The sequence below is a fragment of the Venturia canescens genome, chromosome 4 (genome assembly GCF_019457755.1).
Source record: "Venturia canescens isolate UGA chromosome 4, ASM1945775v1, whole genome shotgun sequence".
Taxonomy (NCBI): Eukaryota; Metazoa; Arthropoda; class Insecta; order Hymenoptera; family Ichneumonidae; genus Venturia; species Venturia canescens.
In genome coordinates this window covers 7,643,544-7,661,614 of record NC_057424.1, presented here as the reverse complement: position 1 = coordinate 7,661,614, position 18,071 = coordinate 7,643,544, and the positions used below count along the sequence as shown (strand labels likewise).

Here is an 18,071-nt window from a genome sequence, read left to right as displayed (position 1 = left end):
GCTCTCGGCTCCCCCTCATACAGGAGTGCCAACTTTTCGGAATTCGACTTTGCCGCCACGGATGCATGACGCTTGGAATCTTAAATCAAGCTCAACTATTGACAATAAATACTTTATATATGATAATCTTTAATTTATTAAAATCGAAATTTGTGGCCATTCCAATTAATTCATGACATTTCACAATCTGTCAGTGTGGGCTTCTTGCGTTTCTTGTGACAGGTGGCAAGCGACATTTTGGAAATCCTCTGATGAAGTTGGTAAACGTCAATGGCTCGACGAATTGTAAGAAAATTTTCGATTTGGCGGGAGTTGGCTCAATTCATTTTTGCGATTCGGAAAATGAGCGGGAATTTTCATGGAATTTTGGATCAATTTTCATTTGTGTATTCGTATGCCGGTTCACTATAAAAGGGAAACGGAAAAAACTCATACTAGTGCTTTACGTGGATCGTAGTGGAAAACCGTGATCATTATCGCTATAAATTTTGAAAAACAAGTGAAAACAAACTTTCCAGAACAAATAATTACAATAATCAATTCAAGTATAAAGTCAAAGTTGAACGAATCATTTTCTCATTGATTTTTCAGCCCAATGTTTATTACGAAGTCTTCGAAAAATTGGTTCTTAAGCTAATTTAAAAAAGTTACAAATCCAACCATTCCGTGATGTATTGGCATTTAATTGGCGAAACGTCTCCAACGTCGCAGCAGTTTTTCCTCACCTAAGAATGAAAATAATCGTATGAATTTTTATTTCTCCGAAATACCGAGCATTTCTGAACAATACAAATATCGGCTTTTAAACTGACCGATCAGATGCATGACTGAAGAGTTGATAACCGAAAAGTAGATACACGTCGGTTTCTGATAAGAAAATAACGTATAATTTTTTTAATTTTTTTGAAATATCAAGCATGTTCAAGAAAAAATATGTATCTACTTTTCAGTTTTACTGGTAGATCACCTTGAGGTGAGATACTTTCTCCGACTCGTATGTAATAGGAGAGGCTGATATGCCTCTTCGAAACAGATTTAAAAAAACGATTTTTACCGGGCAAACTCCACAGGGAGTTTTTATGAGCCCTGGTGGACTCAACATTGGTTGTATAGCTCTGTATAAATTATTTCCATCTGACGAAAGTATTCTTTCAACTTTACCATCATAAACAAGGGTATTCAAAATCATTTCAAGGTCTTCCACTGATAATTTCACCTGTAAAAAATAGAAAGTCATAAAAAATTTTGAAAGTATGCGATAGAAAAAAATTTGAAAAACACAAAAAATAAAGGGGGTATTTTGTTATGAAATAATTTTTCAATTTGATCCAAAGTATTTCAGCTCTTCGTTCAACTCTGCCCATGAGATAATTACTTTTGAATTTTTTTTTTCAAATCATATCAGAGTTTTATCCACTATAAATACGAAAAAAGGTTCCGAATTTTATGGAAATTTCTAAAGATGTACCTTACTAATGCCAAGGTCAGAAATAAATTTCCAAACTTCTTTAGAAGATGCAAAAGTGGAATTTCTTGCATCGATCGGGCCAAGTCTACAGTCTTTATTATCTTCTCGTTTTTGATCAAGAAATCTGAAGCATTGTTGATTGAGAACATCAACAAATTCAGCTTCAAAGTCCTGATCCTGATACCAAGCACCACCAGTGATAGTTCTGTCTGGCTCAAGGTTGTAAAGCATGTAAACTTTCTTTTTGCTTGCTGCTACAGATTTCACAGCTTTGATAAGTTTTTTTGTCTCTAAATTTTTTAATATTTTATTCAACTGGGTCAGCATGAGATTGGACTTGAAGCGAATATCTCGTATCCATATTCCCTTGCTGCCGGCATCCTCTATTATCGAATAAACTATTTTTTCCTCGTTGTCTGCTCCTTTTACAGCTTTTCCTTTGTTAGGATCTTTCAATCGATAAAGCAACGATCCTCCTTGCTTGAACAAATCGATGTATCCTCGGGACAAAAGCTTGTTCACTATTTGGGCCTTCTGCAGAGGTTCCAAATCAGGCATTTCCATTGATATATCCTTATCAGATATACCCTTTGGTTTTGTTTTTGCAAGTGCAATCATTCTGCAAATATAGAATATATTGTATTTATTTGAATTTTCATTTATTGAATTTCATTTGTGGATTTCCAATTTTAATTATGAGAAAGCTGATGACGATCCCAATGTCTTGTTTTTTATTTGCAAATTTCATATGCACGAAATTTTTTAAGATTTCATCATACTTTTTGAGATTTGGTATTATTGTGTACTGTAAAATGATTATAGGATCATTTCATTGTTTTTTTCCAGAATCGATGTTTCTCAGCATTTTTTTCATATACCTGAGTGTACACATAACCTTAAAATCTTACAATATATCGCTTCGTGAGGTGTCACCGAATAGTAGAAAGTAAATAATTTACCTCTGTTCGATAGCCCCGAGATCATCGGGCTCACTAGAACTCGTCGGTTCCGGATCATCGACTAATTCCGAATTTTCATCCATTTAAAAAAAAATATTTTTCGGAAAACTGTCAACACTTTTCTCTGCTTTTCTCGATCGCAGTTTTGTAAACTCGCGCCTTATTTAGAGGTTAGGCCTGACTTGAAAGTTGTTATATTCTTAATATACAACATTTGTCATTTTTATTTCACATATTGTTTTCGTATGCATTATTTTTATGAGAATCCCAATATTTTTCTGGTCAACTTTAATTCACGCAAGAGTTTGAGATAAAAATTTCTATTCAATTTTTTCCTATATATAGCTTTTTCATTGAATGCCAATTAAAATTATTTAGGCAAATGTTAATTTCAGATAAAGAATTTAATGAGAAAAATTCAATTATTAAAAAGCTCCAATCATTCAAGATATTTTCGAATCTAACCTCCAATACATCGGAGTCTATTTTTCGAAACGTGGATTTTGAATTCATGTACGTTATGTAGGGAGGAATGCGAATTTTTCATTCCGTCTTAATTTTGTCTTATCATAAATTGCTTCCCAAATTCAAAATTTTTTTTTTCATGAGTCATCATGATTCGTGAATTCCATTGATTTTTTTCAGATTTTCTTGAAAATTTGGAAATTTGGAACAAATCCAGTCATCGCCAACGCCATTTTCAGTCGATCGCAATTTATATGTGTATGAAAATGGACGACCATAGCGATTCTGAAGATTCACTGATGATAGCTCAAAAATCGTGGACTCGCGTAATTGATGCTGCTTCTAAAGTAATTATTTTGTAACGACCGTTGTTGGAGTTTTCCCTATTTGAAGGATGCCTTCCTAGAATTTTTCGCATTCCATTCCATTGCCCAAAAATTTAAAACGTTTCCAGCTTGAATATTTGAACAACTTGTCATATCGAAAAATCCTATCTTTTCTCAAAGGTTACAAAAATTATGGACACAAAATAATAAAAAAAATGAAGGCTTCTTGAAAATATTTTTGGATAACTTGAATATCGAAAGGCCCAAGGTTTTATGGCCAATTTTTATTATTTCTAGACCGGATATCGTGACGGAATTGAAGAAGGTTCACAAGCGGTTCTCCAAAAAGATTTTGATCAGGGTTACGAGGATGGTTTCAAAGCTGCTTTCGAATTGGGAAAGTACAAAGGTCTGTCGTCAATATATTTCAAAGATCATGCACATCCGGACGAAATAGTTGGAATACTCGAGAAAACAAGAAGAGGAGCGTGTCACATTTGTATATCGGAATCGAAGGAAAGGGCATCAGGGGACGAGAATTCATCAACGACGAAGATAATTGAAGATCATCGAAAACACGTAGAATCGAGGTTAAAAGTTTTGCGAGAATATTTCGAGCCTCTCATGAAGGAAAAAAGGATAAATGTTGTTTCGCTCGAAAATTGAACTCCTAAATAAAATTGTACATATTTTAAAAATATTTTGACGACTTGGCTGGAAGAATAAATTTGGACATGAAAATCATTGGATGTTTCGACAAGGTGTTTCATTTATTTTTATTTATATATTTAACGAATACGTTTGCGATACAAAAGAAAATTTGATCTGCGAGAAAAATGTGCAAGAATTTTCTTACAAGTACAATCCTTCAGGAGATCCTTCCTTTTTGCGGTACAGTACGCTCTCCTTTGATTTTTTGAAATCCTCGCTGGTCACTTTCATTCTTCTTTCACGAAGGGCCATCAATCCCGCTTCAGTACAAATCGCCTAGAAAGAATTTTACATTTTATCTGAATATTTTTTTAACGAATCTCCCACTTACGTACAGGCACATGATTTTTTCATTTTTAATTTGAATCATGAATGAGTTAACAATTAGGAAAAGTATGTCAAAAATTAGTAATTTTTTTAAGAAAACATTTCTTGATCCGAGACCAAACATTTTGCTGATCATTGAAATGTATTCTTCCAACTAAATTCAACCATTAAGAATTTTTATTTTCATTATTCGAATTCAATATGCTGAAGATTTCTCTGAATCCAATTTTTCGTGTAGATGATGTAGGCATATGAAATATAAAAATATTCTTTCAAAGATTTGTAATGAAAAATCTTATTGATATGTATTTGAGGGTGTTTGTACAATCAGAATTTTTTTTCCAAAGTTTTTGATGCGCTTAAATCACGAAAAGTTGCTAATTCACCTTGATGTCAGCGCCTGATAAATCGTCTTTAGCCATAATAAGTTCCGCAAGATTAACATCGGGTGCGAGTGTCATTCTGCTTGTGTGAATGCTGAATATACGTCTTTTCGATTTCTCATCCGGCAGTGGAAATTCGATTTTACGATCGATACGACCAGGTCTGATCAATGCGGGATCCAGAGTTTCAATTCTGTTCGTTGCCATGACAACTTTAACATCACCACGACTGTCGAAACCTGAATTCCGAATCCACAGGTTAAATATAAATGAAACAATTGTAGGGCTCCTCGTTTGAAGAGTTCTCAAAATTATATATCCACTTGAATAATGAATTATGGGAATAACAGAAAAGACAATGTGAAAAAACGTCTTTCTTCCATCTCAAGACCAGATCAAGATGAATTAAATAAATAATGTATCAATAAAACCAGGTAAAAATGTTGAAAATTCCGTTTCTCAGTTTGTTTCCGTACCGTCAAGTTGATTGAGTAATTCCAACATGGTTCTCTGAATTTCACGTTCTCCTCCACTATTGCTATCGTAACGTTTTGTGCCCACGGCATCAATTTCGTCGATGAAAACGATGGAAGGTGCATGTTCTTCAGCCACTCGGAACAATTCGCGAACAAGTTTAGGCCCATCACCTAAATATTTTTGGATAAGTTCCGAACCGACGACTCGCAAGAACGTCGCGGATGTTTGATTTGCGACAGCTTTTGCCAGCAATGTTTTTCCCGTTCCAGGCGGACCATAAAGAATAACACCTTTTGGTGGCTTTATGCCCATTTCCTCGTAATACTCCGGATGGGTTAGTGGCAATTCTACAGACTCTTTGATTTCTTGAATTTGTGTGTCAAGGCCTGTAAGAATGTTTCGAAAAAAAATAAAACAATGAATAACACGAATAAAAGTCACTTTAAAGAGAAAACTAGAACTTTTTTCACTCAATCAATTGTGCTCCAAGTCTTCAAAACGAAGTAGGATTATTTTAAATATACTTGCGATAACTATAGGGAAAATTGGGAGAAACGTTTTGACAATATAGAAAAATAAATGATATTCATTTTAAAATGTACTGTTATAAAATTCCAGCTAGCAATATCATAATTAAAAAAATTTCAAACCTCTGAGGCTTTCGCATGAAAAAAATAATAGTTGAAGTACAGTTTTGATCTTGAATGGGTAGAAAAAACTAATTGGGAAGTGGGAAGAATTGACGAAAATTGAGTTTCAAATGAAGAGAAATAAATAATTACCGCCAATGTCGGCATAAGTTTCTTGAGGTGCTTTTTCCAATTTCATTACAGTGACCATGGGATCAGTATCATCGCCAAGCACTCCGACAACAGCGTGAACTTTATGATTAAGAAGGACGGAACAACCGGGCTCGAGTTGATCTTTGTCAACGAAGGATAGAATGGATACATAGTGTTCTGAGCCTACAGAAGTTGAAACTATAGCATGATTGTCGTCAATTATTTCTTCCAATGTTCCGACTGACATTGGAGTTCCTCGAAGGTCATCGACCTTGGATCTTTCCTCTTCGTTCTTTTCCTCCTGAGGTTTTAATCTCTCCTGGTTCCTTATAAATTCTTCCTCCATCAGAAGATAATCCTTTATCCTCTCGAGCTTCAAAAGCTTCAGCCTGCATCTTGTATGTGGTGTTACCTGAGGCAGCTTAAGTGCCACATCCGGTCCCTTTATGCGTCGTTTCTTTTTACCTACTCTCGTTGGAATTGGAGGTTCATATTTTTTCTTCTTGTCTTTGTCGTCTTTCTTGTCACCCCCTGTTCCACCTGCCCCTGACTGATTCTGACCCTGGAGTTGATAAAAAAAAATATATGGTATGCACATTTTTCTAAAACGTACATAATATATATAAAGTATTTTAAGATTGATTTTAATTTAAATTCATAAATTTCATTGTGCATTAAAAAAAAACCTCACAATGGTATGGCTTGATTCAAACAAGACATTATTGTTGTAAGTCAATTCTAAATAAGTAATCAATACGACAATATACAAGAGATTTTGGAAGTCCAAGCGTAAAGTTTTTTATCACAATTATATATTGATGTTTCATAAGTGTTTCCAAATGAAAACAGAAACAAAAAAAAGTATATTTTGTGGTGGCTATAGAAAACATTGTACGTCATGGTAAAATTTAATAATAGACTGACAAAGGACAAAGCAAGCTTTGATTAAAAGTGAATTTTCAAGGATTTGCTCATTGAGTCTGCAAATAATTCGTTTTATTCTCTAGTAATTTCATAAAGGCGTTTGTGAAAATATTATAAACACTGAGCGAACTTGTGAAGTCATGAGTGTTACATTTTTCTTTTTTCATGTCCGTAAACGATTCGTTGTCAAAACATGTCGACATGAAATTGAATTTACGAAAAATGTAATCCAATTTTGAAAAATTTCCCCAACTTTAATCACAATGAAGCTAACCTATATATCTTAAAATTTTTAAATAAATGAATGAATGTGAGATTAAAATAAAAATGGAATATATCAATTGACGTTTGCGCATCGGGATATTCGAAACGAAAATACATGAAATTTAGGAATGTTTAGAGAACTTACCATTGTCGCGAAGTCTTTTTTGACAGTAAACCCGAAATCACAAGTCACTGGATTTTGTTAAAATCAGAAGCAGCAGTGGCCATCTTGAACTTGAGTGCCATCGATAACAATCGATGTCGTTCGATATATAATTTTATTTTATCGATATAAATATATCGATCGATACGTATATGCACCTACGTGAATTTGTTCGTCTGCTTTTGGATTAATTTCTGGATTTTTTTTTAGTATTACGGATTCCATAGATAAAAAGTTTTTTCTATGTCCGTTCATTAGAAAAATATGAAAAAATAATTTTGTGTGATTTGTCAGCAGATCTTGTCCGAATTGGAAGTAATTTATATATTTTAATTCCGAAGCCTGGCTAAAGTGCGAGTGGCTATATAAATAAGTTTTTTATCAGTTACGAATTTGATATAATTAAAAATATTGTCGGATGTCTGCTCATTGGAAAATTATTTTATAAAACGATCAAAATTGATTGCAAAAATAACCGATTTTAAAAAATATCCTATTCATTGTTTATATATATATATATATATATGTATATATATATATATATATAAACAATGAATAGGATATTGTGGATTGTGCTTTGTGCTACAAAAATATATATATATATACATATATATATAGCGCAAATACGAACAACAATATTATTTGCTTTTAACGCAAATAGAAGCATCTCTCTATTATTGAGAGCAAAATCATTAATTGGGACCGGCTCAGTATGAAAGGATTAAAAAAAAAAATTAATTGAGTAAATAAAACCATGAATATAATTTTGGAATTGATCATCAAAATTTTTGCCCATTGTGCAAAACCTAAAATTTAATCTTTTCTTGAAAGTACGGACCAAGTACACCTGCGACGAGGCTTCGTTTGGTTTTGGTAATTTACATCAGAGCAGAAAACACACATTGCACGAACTCATTATGAACGCATTGCGATTTTTGTTGACCTACTGAAAAAACCGCCAATTAAGCGAACACTATTAGATTTTTTTAATAACCACTGTTTTTATCGTAAAATAGACAATCCATGGAGCTACAATAATCAGGCTCTAATAAGAAATATGTTATATTTTTCAAATGAACAAGTCCTCAGGATTTGTGAACGATTACCCTTCCATTATAACGGCGTTTGAAAATTCATGATATTAAATCTCAAAACTGAAAAAAATTAGCCAACTTCACACGAATTTTTGTTTCCGATTTTTTTAATAAACTAATTTCTCAGAATAAGCATCGATTTTGAACCAACATTCACCGACAAAGTTCGCGACAAAAAATAAACGTATAAATTCAAAATCAGTCGGCCAAGCTCATGGAGGTCTAAAGCTTTGTGCTTTTTTTTAAAAATAGACCGCGACGCTGGCAATCGTGCGCCACCACCTCGAAGAAATATCGAACAATTATAGGAATTTTTTACTGATGGGAGCTACGGAATGAAAACCCTGATAGTAATAAAAATGAGAATGAAAAAAAATTGTTCGGTCACGTGAGTTTTGGTCGTAAGGTGCGGCAGCACAACAAAAAAGTGTAATCGCGGCGCGGCGCTATCCCCATTTGGCTCCGCCCGCCGGATCTTTGGCAAACTTACTATACACCTTCACACCGCTTCACTGTCCACGGTTCATTTTTCCCACCTACTATATTCCCGTGTATACCCATCCTCCACATAGGACTGTGTCGGTTTTTTTTCCTCCTCTCTGTCATCACGGGGATCCTTCACCGAGAGTGTATAAACGTTTAACTTTAGTCCCCGAGGATGGCCGCGATGCTGTCCAATTGTTCGCGGATCGCTCCGCGGGCTTTGACACGTTTATCAGCTTCACGAGTCAAGGTAATGACTTTTTATTTAATACAACAAAATATCTTTCATCCGTAATCTTAACCTTAATTTTATCGGCGATCTCATAGCAGCCGACAAAAAGTCTCAGAGTTAAAAAAAAACGAAAAAGTAATTCGAGCCTCTTTTTCAACTACACTCGTGTTCTACGAAATCCTCATGAACTTTTGTCATCTTTCTCGCATTATTGCCTTCCGCAAAAATTTCGATATTCTTACTATGTTTCTCAAGACGTTACATAATACTCGATTTTCTCAACGAACTGATCTGTGTCATTTCCTCACGTTTGTTCGCATAACGGCTGTGTAACTCGGCTCTGTCAATCAATCTTTCATTACTCCAATCTTTCATTTTATTGCTGAATGTTTACCTCAGTCTATGTAGTAACTATTTTTCGAGAACTCCATAGTCCTTGTGACTTTGGTAAGGATGAATCCAATTTCTCTTTCCTTATTTTATTGCAATTTATTTTTGACCTGTGCCCACCCACACATTTCTTTTCAACCTCAATATGTTTTTTTCCCATTGATTATGTCATCACGAAAAAAATTACGATAAATCATTTAGCCGAATTTGACAGAGCTGCTTTTAGCCTTAAATGTGTGCTCAACATTTTTCTTGCTTCAAGAATTCTTAACGCCCAGTTTTCGTTTTTATTTTGCAGATTGTGAGAACGTTTCACCAAGAAGGTATTTGCAAGATTTTTTTAAAATCCAGAAGCCTTTGTAGTTTTTTGATTCAATTTTGACATATTGATTTTATTTTTCCTTATCTGTTTTACCAGGGCGCATTATTCTACTGCAAACAAAATGCGACACTATTTCACCACGGTAAGCTATGATTTGAAATATATAATTTCTAAATCAAAATTTAATACCTATTTTCCATAACATTCAGATCCAAGATCCTTTCTTGAATTGTAGTTATTTTAAAATTTGATTCACTTCCATTCACGTTTAACTAGCAAAATAGATAATAAAAATGATAATGAAAATGAAAAATAATGATAGTGGAAAAATGTTCATTTACAGTTTGAGCAAGTGCGGGGTCCCCCATTGCTGGAAGTTACAAACACGGCAGATTCGTTCGACACAGGCCTTATGTGAGTTTTCTGTTGAGTAAATGAGTTTTTACATTGATTGATAATTAATGTTACTATCTCATGGTCTTTCAAACTATTCATAAAGGGGAGATAAAGGAGGTGGTGGTTCCTGCATTTGCGGACAGTATCAGCGAGGGCGATGTCAGGTGGGAACGAAAAGCTGGAGACCAAGTGAAAGAGGATGATGTTTTGTGTGAGATCGAAACTGATAAGGTAAAGCAATCGACCGTGAAAAACAATCTAAATTCAAAGATATTATGACGCTGTGTGAGAATTTTGAACAAGCATTGGAAATCACATAATTTTGAATAAACAGTGACATTGGATTTGCTACATTATTTGGAAATGTTTCCTTTGCAGACCTCTGTCCCTGTACCATCACCCGGACCTGGTGTCATAAAGGAATTGTTTGTCAAAGATGGAGATACGGTGAAGCCCGGCCAAAAGCTTTGCACCATCGATATTGGAGCAAGTGGAGGAGCTGCAGCTGCTGCGCCACCCAAAGCTGCTCCTGCTGCTGCTGCTGCTCCGCCATCACCCCCACCTTCTCCACCAACGCCACCGCCTACTGCCTCAGCAGCCGCTGCGCCGCCACAACCAGCAGCGCCGGCCCCACCAACTCCACCTGCTTCAAGACCTCCGCCACCCCAAACACCCACTGCCTCAATGCCGGTCGCTGCCATCAAACATGCTCAGGCAAATAATCTTTACGCATTAAAAACAAATCATTGCTCATGTACAATATCTTCTTTTTCGTTTTGATTCTTACATTTATTAACGTGATCAATATTGACGTCAAAAATACAAAAACTTTGAAAGTTTGCTGCGTTATTTAGTGGTCAGTTTATCAAGTTTGTTGTTCATTTACTTATTCGAGGGATTTTTTTTCATACAATTCGTTGCACTTGAATTTTTGCAGTCTCTGGAAGGAGCAAAAGTTCAACTGCCTCCGACCGATTACACGCGCGAGATAATTGGTACGCGAACGGAGCAACGTGTCAAGATGAATCGTATGAGACTACGTATCGCAGAGCGGCTCAAAGATGCCCAAAATACCAACGCTATGCTCACCACTTTCAACGAGCTCGATATGAGGCAAATTTATTTCGCATTTCTCATTTCTAAATCGCCATTTAAATTCGTTTTATTAAATTTCAATTGGGTAAAATTAATTCTCAATGCATCGTTCACATCGCAATTTCCTTTTGGTGTCATAACGTTTTCAAATTGTTTTATGAATTATTTTCGTGTAGTGTGCAGAACAACACGGAAATGTCGTTCTGACAATCAAATGCTTGTTTTTTTCTTTTTCAGTCGTATCATGGAATTCCGTAAGACAAATCAAGAGGCCTTCATGAAGAAGTACGGTCTGAAATTGGGCTTCATGAGTGCTTTCATAGCCGCGAGTGCGTACGCATTGAAGGATCAACCAGTGGTCAATGCGGTTATCGACGGTGGCGACATAGTGTACAGAGATTACGTCGACATAAGTGTCGCCGTGGCGACACCGAAAGGTCTCGTTGTACCAGTTTTACGAAGCGTCGAGAACAAAAATTACGCTGAAATTGAGATAGCCCTCGCAGCCATTAGCGACAAAGCCAGAAAAGGCAAAATATCTGTTGAGGACATGGACGGTGGAACTTTCACGATAAGCAACGGTGGAGTTTTCGGTTCTCTTCTTGGTACACCCATTATAAATCCACCCCAGAGCGCTATTCTCGGTATGCACGGCACTTTCGAACGACCAATTGCGGTCAAGGGACAGGTTAATATTCTACCAATTTTTATCATGTACTTTACTACCAAAGTAAATCAAGTGAAACATCAATTCCTGGGAGCACCGATTCCAGGATGGATGTGCACCTTTCTTCGCTATAATTCGATTCTATCAGAATTTCAAGGTCGAATAACAGTCAATAAAATCAGAATAATATATTGAAGTGACAATGTTTTGAGAGAAAGTATCTTAGAGACGCCGAGATTCGTGTCGTTGAAGTGCAACGAATTTTATATTTCCAAAAATATCGATTATTATTTCATACACATTTGAGCAATGAGCAATCAGCGAATATCGTTGACAGCTTGATAAGTAACAAATCTACTGAAGAACCGAATAATATTTCGTTGTACTTAAACGAGGTGAGCTCCAACACCACAAAAATAACGGGCTTCATATTTCGTATAGCTCATGAATTTAGCAACAAGATTTTCCCTGGGTCCGCAGAAGATATTGAAAATAACGTTGGGCATAATAGCAAATTTTTTAAAAAGGCCGCTTCAGGTGTGAAAAATATGAGCTTTAATAATATCCTTCGAAATGATAATATTGACAGAAGAATTTACCTTTTCCAGGTTGTAATTCGTCCGATGATGTACATCGCTCTGACCTACGACCATCGATTGATCGATGGACGTGAGGCTGTTATGTTCCTGCGGAAGATCAAAGACGCGGTCGAAGATCCCCGAATTATTTTAGCTGGCCTTTAAAAAAATTAAAAAAAGACACAAGGATATCTGAAGAAAAAATAACAACAAAAAATAAGTGCCGCGCTAACATTCTCGTCGAATCGCTTCGAAGGCGCCTCTCATCCCTTCCAGGACGAATGTACAGTAAACTATAATTATATTACGTTCATCGAGTTTCGATTCGTTCCTCAAGCTCTTTTATTTCATTTATTTCCATTAAAACGTATTTTTATTCAAATTCTTTAAAGAAAAAAAAAAAAATCTTCTCAAATGACTTATTGATATTCTCGATATTCGAAAATAACTATAATCCGCCCAACTACAAAAATACTCCACGTTTTCTATCGTTTTTCGATAATTTTTTGTCCCCGAGAAGTATTGACGCGAGATGACGAGTCTCGGACTCTAATAACCTTTGAAAGGTCTTCGGGAGTCCTCGAATTCGCTATCCTATTTTTTTTCACTCCTCATCTTCGTTGTTGAACGTTGTAAATAAATGTGCGGAGAGTGTTACCGTTTGCGTAAGAAATTGGTGTCTCCGCGAGGGGTTGCGAGGCAATGAGAAGATTTTCTGACTGAGGATAAGCGCGAGTTATCAAACAGAACGCGAAATACGAGCGAACGATTGTTTCGGCAGAGATGAAAATTCGAACAGACGATACTGAATTTTAATTGATCAGGAAGAAAATCCTGCGATACTGTGGTGGTTCAACGCCGAAACAATCGTTCGTCGAGGCTCCGGATTTTTCATCGAAAGATTATAGAGACGGAAATGTCGGTAAAGTCGAATAGCGGATAAATATATGAAAAAAGTGTTCTCGAAGATATCATGGTCAAGAACACGATTTTTGTTGGAATTTTCGGAAGCTGTGGTGGCTCGAGCGAAGAATCATTTTATATCACACCACTCGTTCGTATCGTTAAATTTTCACGAAGCTTTGATCCTGCCTCAAACTTACTTTAACCATCGTTTTAATATTTATATCGCATTGTCAAACAAAAATAAACAAACTGCACCGAGAGCCGTTTCATCGGCCGTTGACTCGAGAGAAGACACGAGATCAAATTCGTTGAACGGTATGTTTGGCGGTAGACATTCGTAGTTCATATTTACATCGTTTCCCGCAAATAGTTTATTTATTTTTACTCCCCCAACGTATCTCGAGAGGAATTAATTGAGACTCCAAGGAGGTGCGCAAATTACGTTGTAGAACGAAGCTCAGATTTGTTATAGCTGTAACCGAAACAAGAAAGCAAAAAGGAAATAAAACAAATCTTTACCTTGGATACGGCTCGTTTGATCTTCGATACCCGTGCAAGTTTCGCTCCTAATTTCCTTGAAAATAAAACGCTAGAGAGCCGCAAAGAATGATTAAATTTTAAGACAAAAATTTCATATTATGTAAGAAAAACGATGAAATCACAACTGCTCGCAGAGGAGAGCTCATTTCGCCTCGTTTCTTTCCTCGGCAATCTTTCAAATCTCTCGTTTTTAAGGGCGTGCCAGCCCACAGTCTCCAGTCTGAAAAATTTATTAAAAAAAGTCGTCATTCTATTTCAAATGGCGGATAAAAAGTGAATAACGATTTCGAAAAGCTGAGATCCTCAACAACGACCTTCGAGTGTTTCTTGTCGCGTCTCTCTCTAATTTTTTTATGTCTCACAATCCAAGATTTCTTTTCCATACCTGTGAAATTTCAAGAACCCTTATCGATTAAAACCATTATTTATACGAATTGAATCACGCGGAATCTAATGGTACGTTAAAAAACGGGGGGAGTCAACGGCCACCTGAATAAGAAATATCTAATCTGATCTAATCTGTCAACTGACTACGGTCAACTTTGTCAAAAGTTGCCTTTTCGCAATGTATTATCGAATCATGTAAAAGACTCGGAATGAATATTATGTTCTGCAATGAACTCAACTTAATAGTATATTACACACCTAGGGAGGGAAAATAGACTACTTCAAACCGCGGGCAGAATTGTCACCCGAGCCGAAGGCGAGGGTGATAAGCACGCGGTTTGAGGTGGTCTAATTTCACTCCCGTGGAGTGTATACGATTTTTCGGTCCGACGCAGGCGGAATGCGGCAACTTCGGCACGCGCAGCGGGCCGAAAGTTGCCACTTTCCGCCCGGAGGGCTGAAAATATTATTTACGATTTAAAAATTAAGGTAACGCTTTTTTACTAGTATTCTGCTGTATACGAATGACCGAGGTAATTATTTTTAAAAAAATATGGAAAGACTGTCAACTGACAAATACGACGCGCGCGTACTTTCTTAATCGAGTGAATCTCGAGATCTGCCTACGATGTTTACCGACTTTGGAAAAACTGTTTCGGGAGAAACCTTATGTTTTTTGCTCGTTTTTCTGTATTATTTTTTGACTTATTTAAGGCTCATAACGAACGATTGTTTGTGTCGAAAAAAAATGAGTTTTTTCGCCACTAACCGGTTTGCTTGAGAAAAGGATAAAAAGTAAGACACTCTCGTCGAGCTCCACCTTCGATCTGCTTGTTTTTTTTCTCACAAATACGTTTCAAGAACATTATTTTGGATCGAATTCAGGGAAGCATGAACGAACAAGAATTCTCGTGAATGATTTTATATTCATACATATGAATATATAGATATATATTTTCTTTCAATAATTCACCTTCCAATTATTCGCAACTTTTACTTTAGTCCGTCATAACACAATTCAGTTACAATTTACATTGATTTACGAGGCTCGATATCCGGCGGCTACTTCTACCGATAAAACATAACGAACTGTGAACACGCATATAAATATTTGATATACGCATCGTGTTTAATCGTAACTCCAGTCTTGCAACGCGTCATAACAATTATATATATATATATATATTTGTATAGAACGTTTTCGTCGTCGTTCGCGTCGGGTCTATAATTTCACTGATCACAAATGCATATTGATCATCCGAATATCTCCCTTCATTGGAGTTCTCCTCTAATTTTTGTCTCTACTCATATACCGATCGAATCGAACCGGGAGATCGCTCATTTTATTTTTCCAATTTTTACATTTAAATGCATTAACACCGATAACACCTAAACAGTAATCGTATACCTTTTTTCTCGTCTCTACATGACCTCAGCAGTATTTTCTGCGTCAATAACCGAATGGCATCTTTGCCGGAATATGTCAGTGTCAGAAAAACGTAAAATTACTACTGAAATTGACTTCATCAACGTTTCTCGAAAGCCTCGGAAAGCTCGGTTAAAAAATCGTTTTGTCATCGCTCTCTTCGATGCTTTTTTAACGGATAAATTATCGCGAAAATTTAACGCTGATTATATTCTCCAAAATGAGAAAGTCTCTCGAAGATCAATCTTTTTTTACGAATCTTTAGATTTTTGGTGGTAATATTTCGAAACTACTGTACCGAATGACCGTCAAATATTTCAAAACAATTTTCTATGAAATGCGAATCAATACGTTGCCAAAATGGAACGTTTTCTCCAATTAACCTAATAAGTATCGATCGACACCTTTCTTTTTACTCGGGAAAACACCGTTTTCGTCGCTCTGTTCAAATCGCTGAAGAATTTTCGACTCGAAGTATATTGCAATCTATCGATGAAGTACAGTGGGAAAAACGTTCGTTACAATCAGCGAAAATGTGAAATGAATAGAGACCCATAAATCATCGAGATCGAGAGCAGTTGACAAAATTCTTTTTTTTTTATCAGAAATATAATTTTTTTTTGTTTTGTTTTGTTTTTTTTTTAATTATTATTTTCTATGGAGAATTAACATTCTTCATGGTGTAATGTTATATTGAGTTTTACCATTCGGCAATGAAGCTCTTGATTACGAGAATGATCGAAGCCACTTTTAACTTGGCTTTTTTCAATGGTTTCGCTTCTTCTCTTGTAACATAAATCCATAAATGTCGCGCTTAGTCGCGTTCCAAACGACGTCGAGCCACACGAATATCAGCTTTTTCTATAATTGTTTTTTTAAGCCTTCTAGATAAATGGTTTACGCGAATGAATTGTTTCGTCGTTTTCATGAATTTTCGAGTGCAAATTTTCAGAGTTTTCTTAGGTTCCTGGCAAAAAACGATTGAATGTTTTTAGGTACGCGTAGATATGCACTGATTTCATTGCGTTCGTACGATCTCGATATCTTCGATCTGCGTTGAATGAACGAATTTTTTCTTTGGCTGAATATCTTCAAAGCCACTGGCTCAATTGCTTGTTCTTTTGTCGTTCAAATTTCAAGCCTTTTTCTTCAGATATTCGAAGTTTATAATGTTTTTTTTTCTAACGATCAATCGGTTCACCGAATCTGTTCAAATAAAATTGCCAATAAATTCGAATCCCTTGCGAATTCGACTCCTGCGAAAATCTTCAGCGATGTCGAACGCAATTTTTCCCATTTTCGATCTGCGCTCCCCCGTCCCCTGCCTCCCGCTCTAGAATTCGGTCTGTGGCCGTTTTGCAAGCCACTCGACGATAGCTGGGATCTCATGAACTCGCTGCTTCAGCCCACGCAATGCTGGATAACTCTCGAGCGGTGCTGTACCGAATATTTGCTCGAAATTTTCGAGAGCAACCGCAAAGACGAAATCCGCCCACGTCGTCTGAAAAAAATACACGAAAATGGAGCTAAAAATGATTGAAAAATCGACTTTCGAAGAAACTTGATTTTTTATAACTTTCAAAAAAGTTGTCAAACAATGGCGAGAAGAATTAAAAACAAGAAAATCGGGGTCAGGCAATTCTCATATTTGGAATTAAAGCAGCCGCGCGAAAGCTGTGAAACAAAATCAGAAAAGAGACAGTTTGTGTTGACAATAAACTTGGTAGAATCGCGGAAACTTTTATGCCAAAAACACGTGAGAATATATCGCTCAAGGAAAGCATTGGAAAAAGTGTTTACTCACATTGGAACCGACAGCAAATCCATCGTTCTCCTTGATGGTCTGTTCGAACTTGTTCAGATAAAACGGTATTGTTTCCCTGAGGAGTTTCACTTTGCGTTCTTCCTTTTTGAACAGATCCTCCTCCGTTCTGAATTGGAATAGAACTGCAATTTTTCAAATCGTACATTTCGATGTTGTGATAATTCACAATTTCGAAAAAAACGTCTGTGGCTGGATCGATGAGAATCGAACTTTGATCTTTGCAACGGTTTTCACCGGACCAATATAAAAAAATTTAAGCCTTTATTCATTTGTTGTTTCAGTTAAGACCAGTGTAAACGTTGGAATTTTAGGTCTTTTTTGTTTATTTTATAAATAAACATTGGTTCGATGGATTTTTAATAAAACCAGAAGTACTGGAAAATTTATTATTTCTTTATTTTTTTCATCGAATTTTTCTGTACAATGATGTATTGAAAATGGTACCCCTTGATTCGCCGCTGACAACAAATCTCAAATTTTT

General features: G+C 36.0%; 5 protein-coding genes across 11 annotated transcripts in view; 2 read left to right on the top strand and 3 right to left on the bottom strand.

The window, feature by feature from the left end:
- The first annotated feature begins 65 nt into the window (after window positions 1-65).
- Window positions 66-3,962, top strand: LOC122408652 (protein YAE1 homolog). Of its 3 annotated transcripts, none has more exons than XM_043415554.1 (3): window positions 66-285; window positions 3,073-3,239; window positions 3,516-3,962. In XM_043415554.1, exons 1-3 carry the CDS (start codon window positions 252-254, stop codon window positions 3,882-3,884), a joined length of 570 nt encoding a protein of 189 aa, XP_043271489.1. In that variant the 5' UTR covers window positions 66-251; the 3' UTR covers window positions 3,885-3,962. The 3 variants fall into 3 exon arrangements, with proteins under 3 accessions (XP_043271489.1, XP_043271491.1, XP_043271490.1); XM_043415556.1 differs by lacking the exon at window positions 66-285 and adding an exon at window positions 2,364-2,414; XM_043415555.1 differs by lacking the exon at window positions 66-285 and adding an exon at window positions 2,463-2,597.
- Window positions 119-2,568, bottom strand: Polr3F (RNA polymerase III subunit F). Of its 4 annotated transcripts, XM_043415549.1 has the most exons (6): window positions 2,428-2,568; window positions 1,469-2,087; window positions 968-1,216; window positions 813-867; window positions 661-725; window positions 119-405 (listed from the first exon to the last, which is right to left on the bottom strand). In XM_043415549.1, the coding sequence occupies exons 1-5, from the start codon at window positions 2,508-2,510 to the stop codon at window positions 682-684; spliced, it is 1,050 nt and encodes a 349-aa protein (XP_043271484.1). In that variant the 5' UTR covers window positions 2,511-2,568; the 3' UTR covers window positions 119-405; window positions 661-681. The 4 variants fall into 4 exon arrangements, 3 of the variants coding, with proteins under 3 accessions (XP_043271484.1, XP_043271485.1, XP_043271483.1); XM_043415550.1 differs by lacking the exon at window positions 813-867 and having other exon boundaries at window positions 1,055-1,216; XR_006260511.1 differs by lacking the exon at window positions 119-405 and having other exon boundaries at window positions 580-725; window positions 944-1,216.
- Window positions 3,963-3,969: 7 nt separating the features above from the next.
- Window positions 3,970-7,379, bottom strand: Rpt2 (26S proteasome regulatory subunit Rpt2). Its single transcript, XM_043415547.1, has 5 exons — window positions 7,232-7,379; window positions 5,899-6,460; window positions 5,116-5,502; window positions 4,643-4,878; window positions 3,970-4,205 (listed from the first exon to the last, which is right to left on the bottom strand). Exons 1-5 carry the CDS (start codon window positions 7,232-7,234, stop codon window positions 4,071-4,073), a joined length of 1,323 nt encoding a protein of 440 aa, XP_043271482.1. The 5' UTR covers window positions 7,235-7,379; the 3' UTR covers window positions 3,970-4,070.
- A 1,366-nt stretch (window positions 7,380-8,745) lies between these two features.
- Window positions 8,746-13,937, top strand: LOC122408648 (dihydrolipoyllysine-residue succinyltransferase component of 2-oxoglutarate dehydrogenase complex, mitochondrial). The gene is made up of 9 exons (XM_043415546.1): window positions 8,746-9,076; window positions 9,747-9,771; window positions 9,867-9,912; window positions 10,114-10,184; window positions 10,270-10,397; window positions 10,545-10,880; window positions 11,104-11,279; window positions 11,499-11,949; window positions 12,537-13,937. Exons 1-9 carry the CDS (start codon window positions 9,002-9,004, stop codon window positions 12,669-12,671), a joined length of 1,443 nt encoding a protein of 480 aa, XP_043271481.1. The 5' UTR covers window positions 8,746-9,001; the 3' UTR covers window positions 12,672-13,937.
- Window positions 13,938-15,245: 1,308 nt separating this feature from the next.
- The window catches only part of LOC122408651 (glutathione S-transferase-like), a 46,788-nt gene continuing 43,962 nt past the window's right edge, over window positions 15,246-18,071 (bottom strand). For both annotated transcript variants that reach the window (XM_043415552.1, XM_043415551.1), the window contains exons 4-5: window positions 17,570-17,712; window positions 15,246-17,266 (exon numbers count right to left, since the gene is read on the bottom strand). In XM_043415552.1, the coding sequence (XP_043271487.1) occupies window positions 17,099-17,266; window positions 17,570-17,712 (311 nt within the window). In that variant the 3' untranslated portion in view covers window positions 15,246-17,098. The remainder of the gene's footprint in view (window positions 17,267-17,569; window positions 17,713-18,071) is intronic.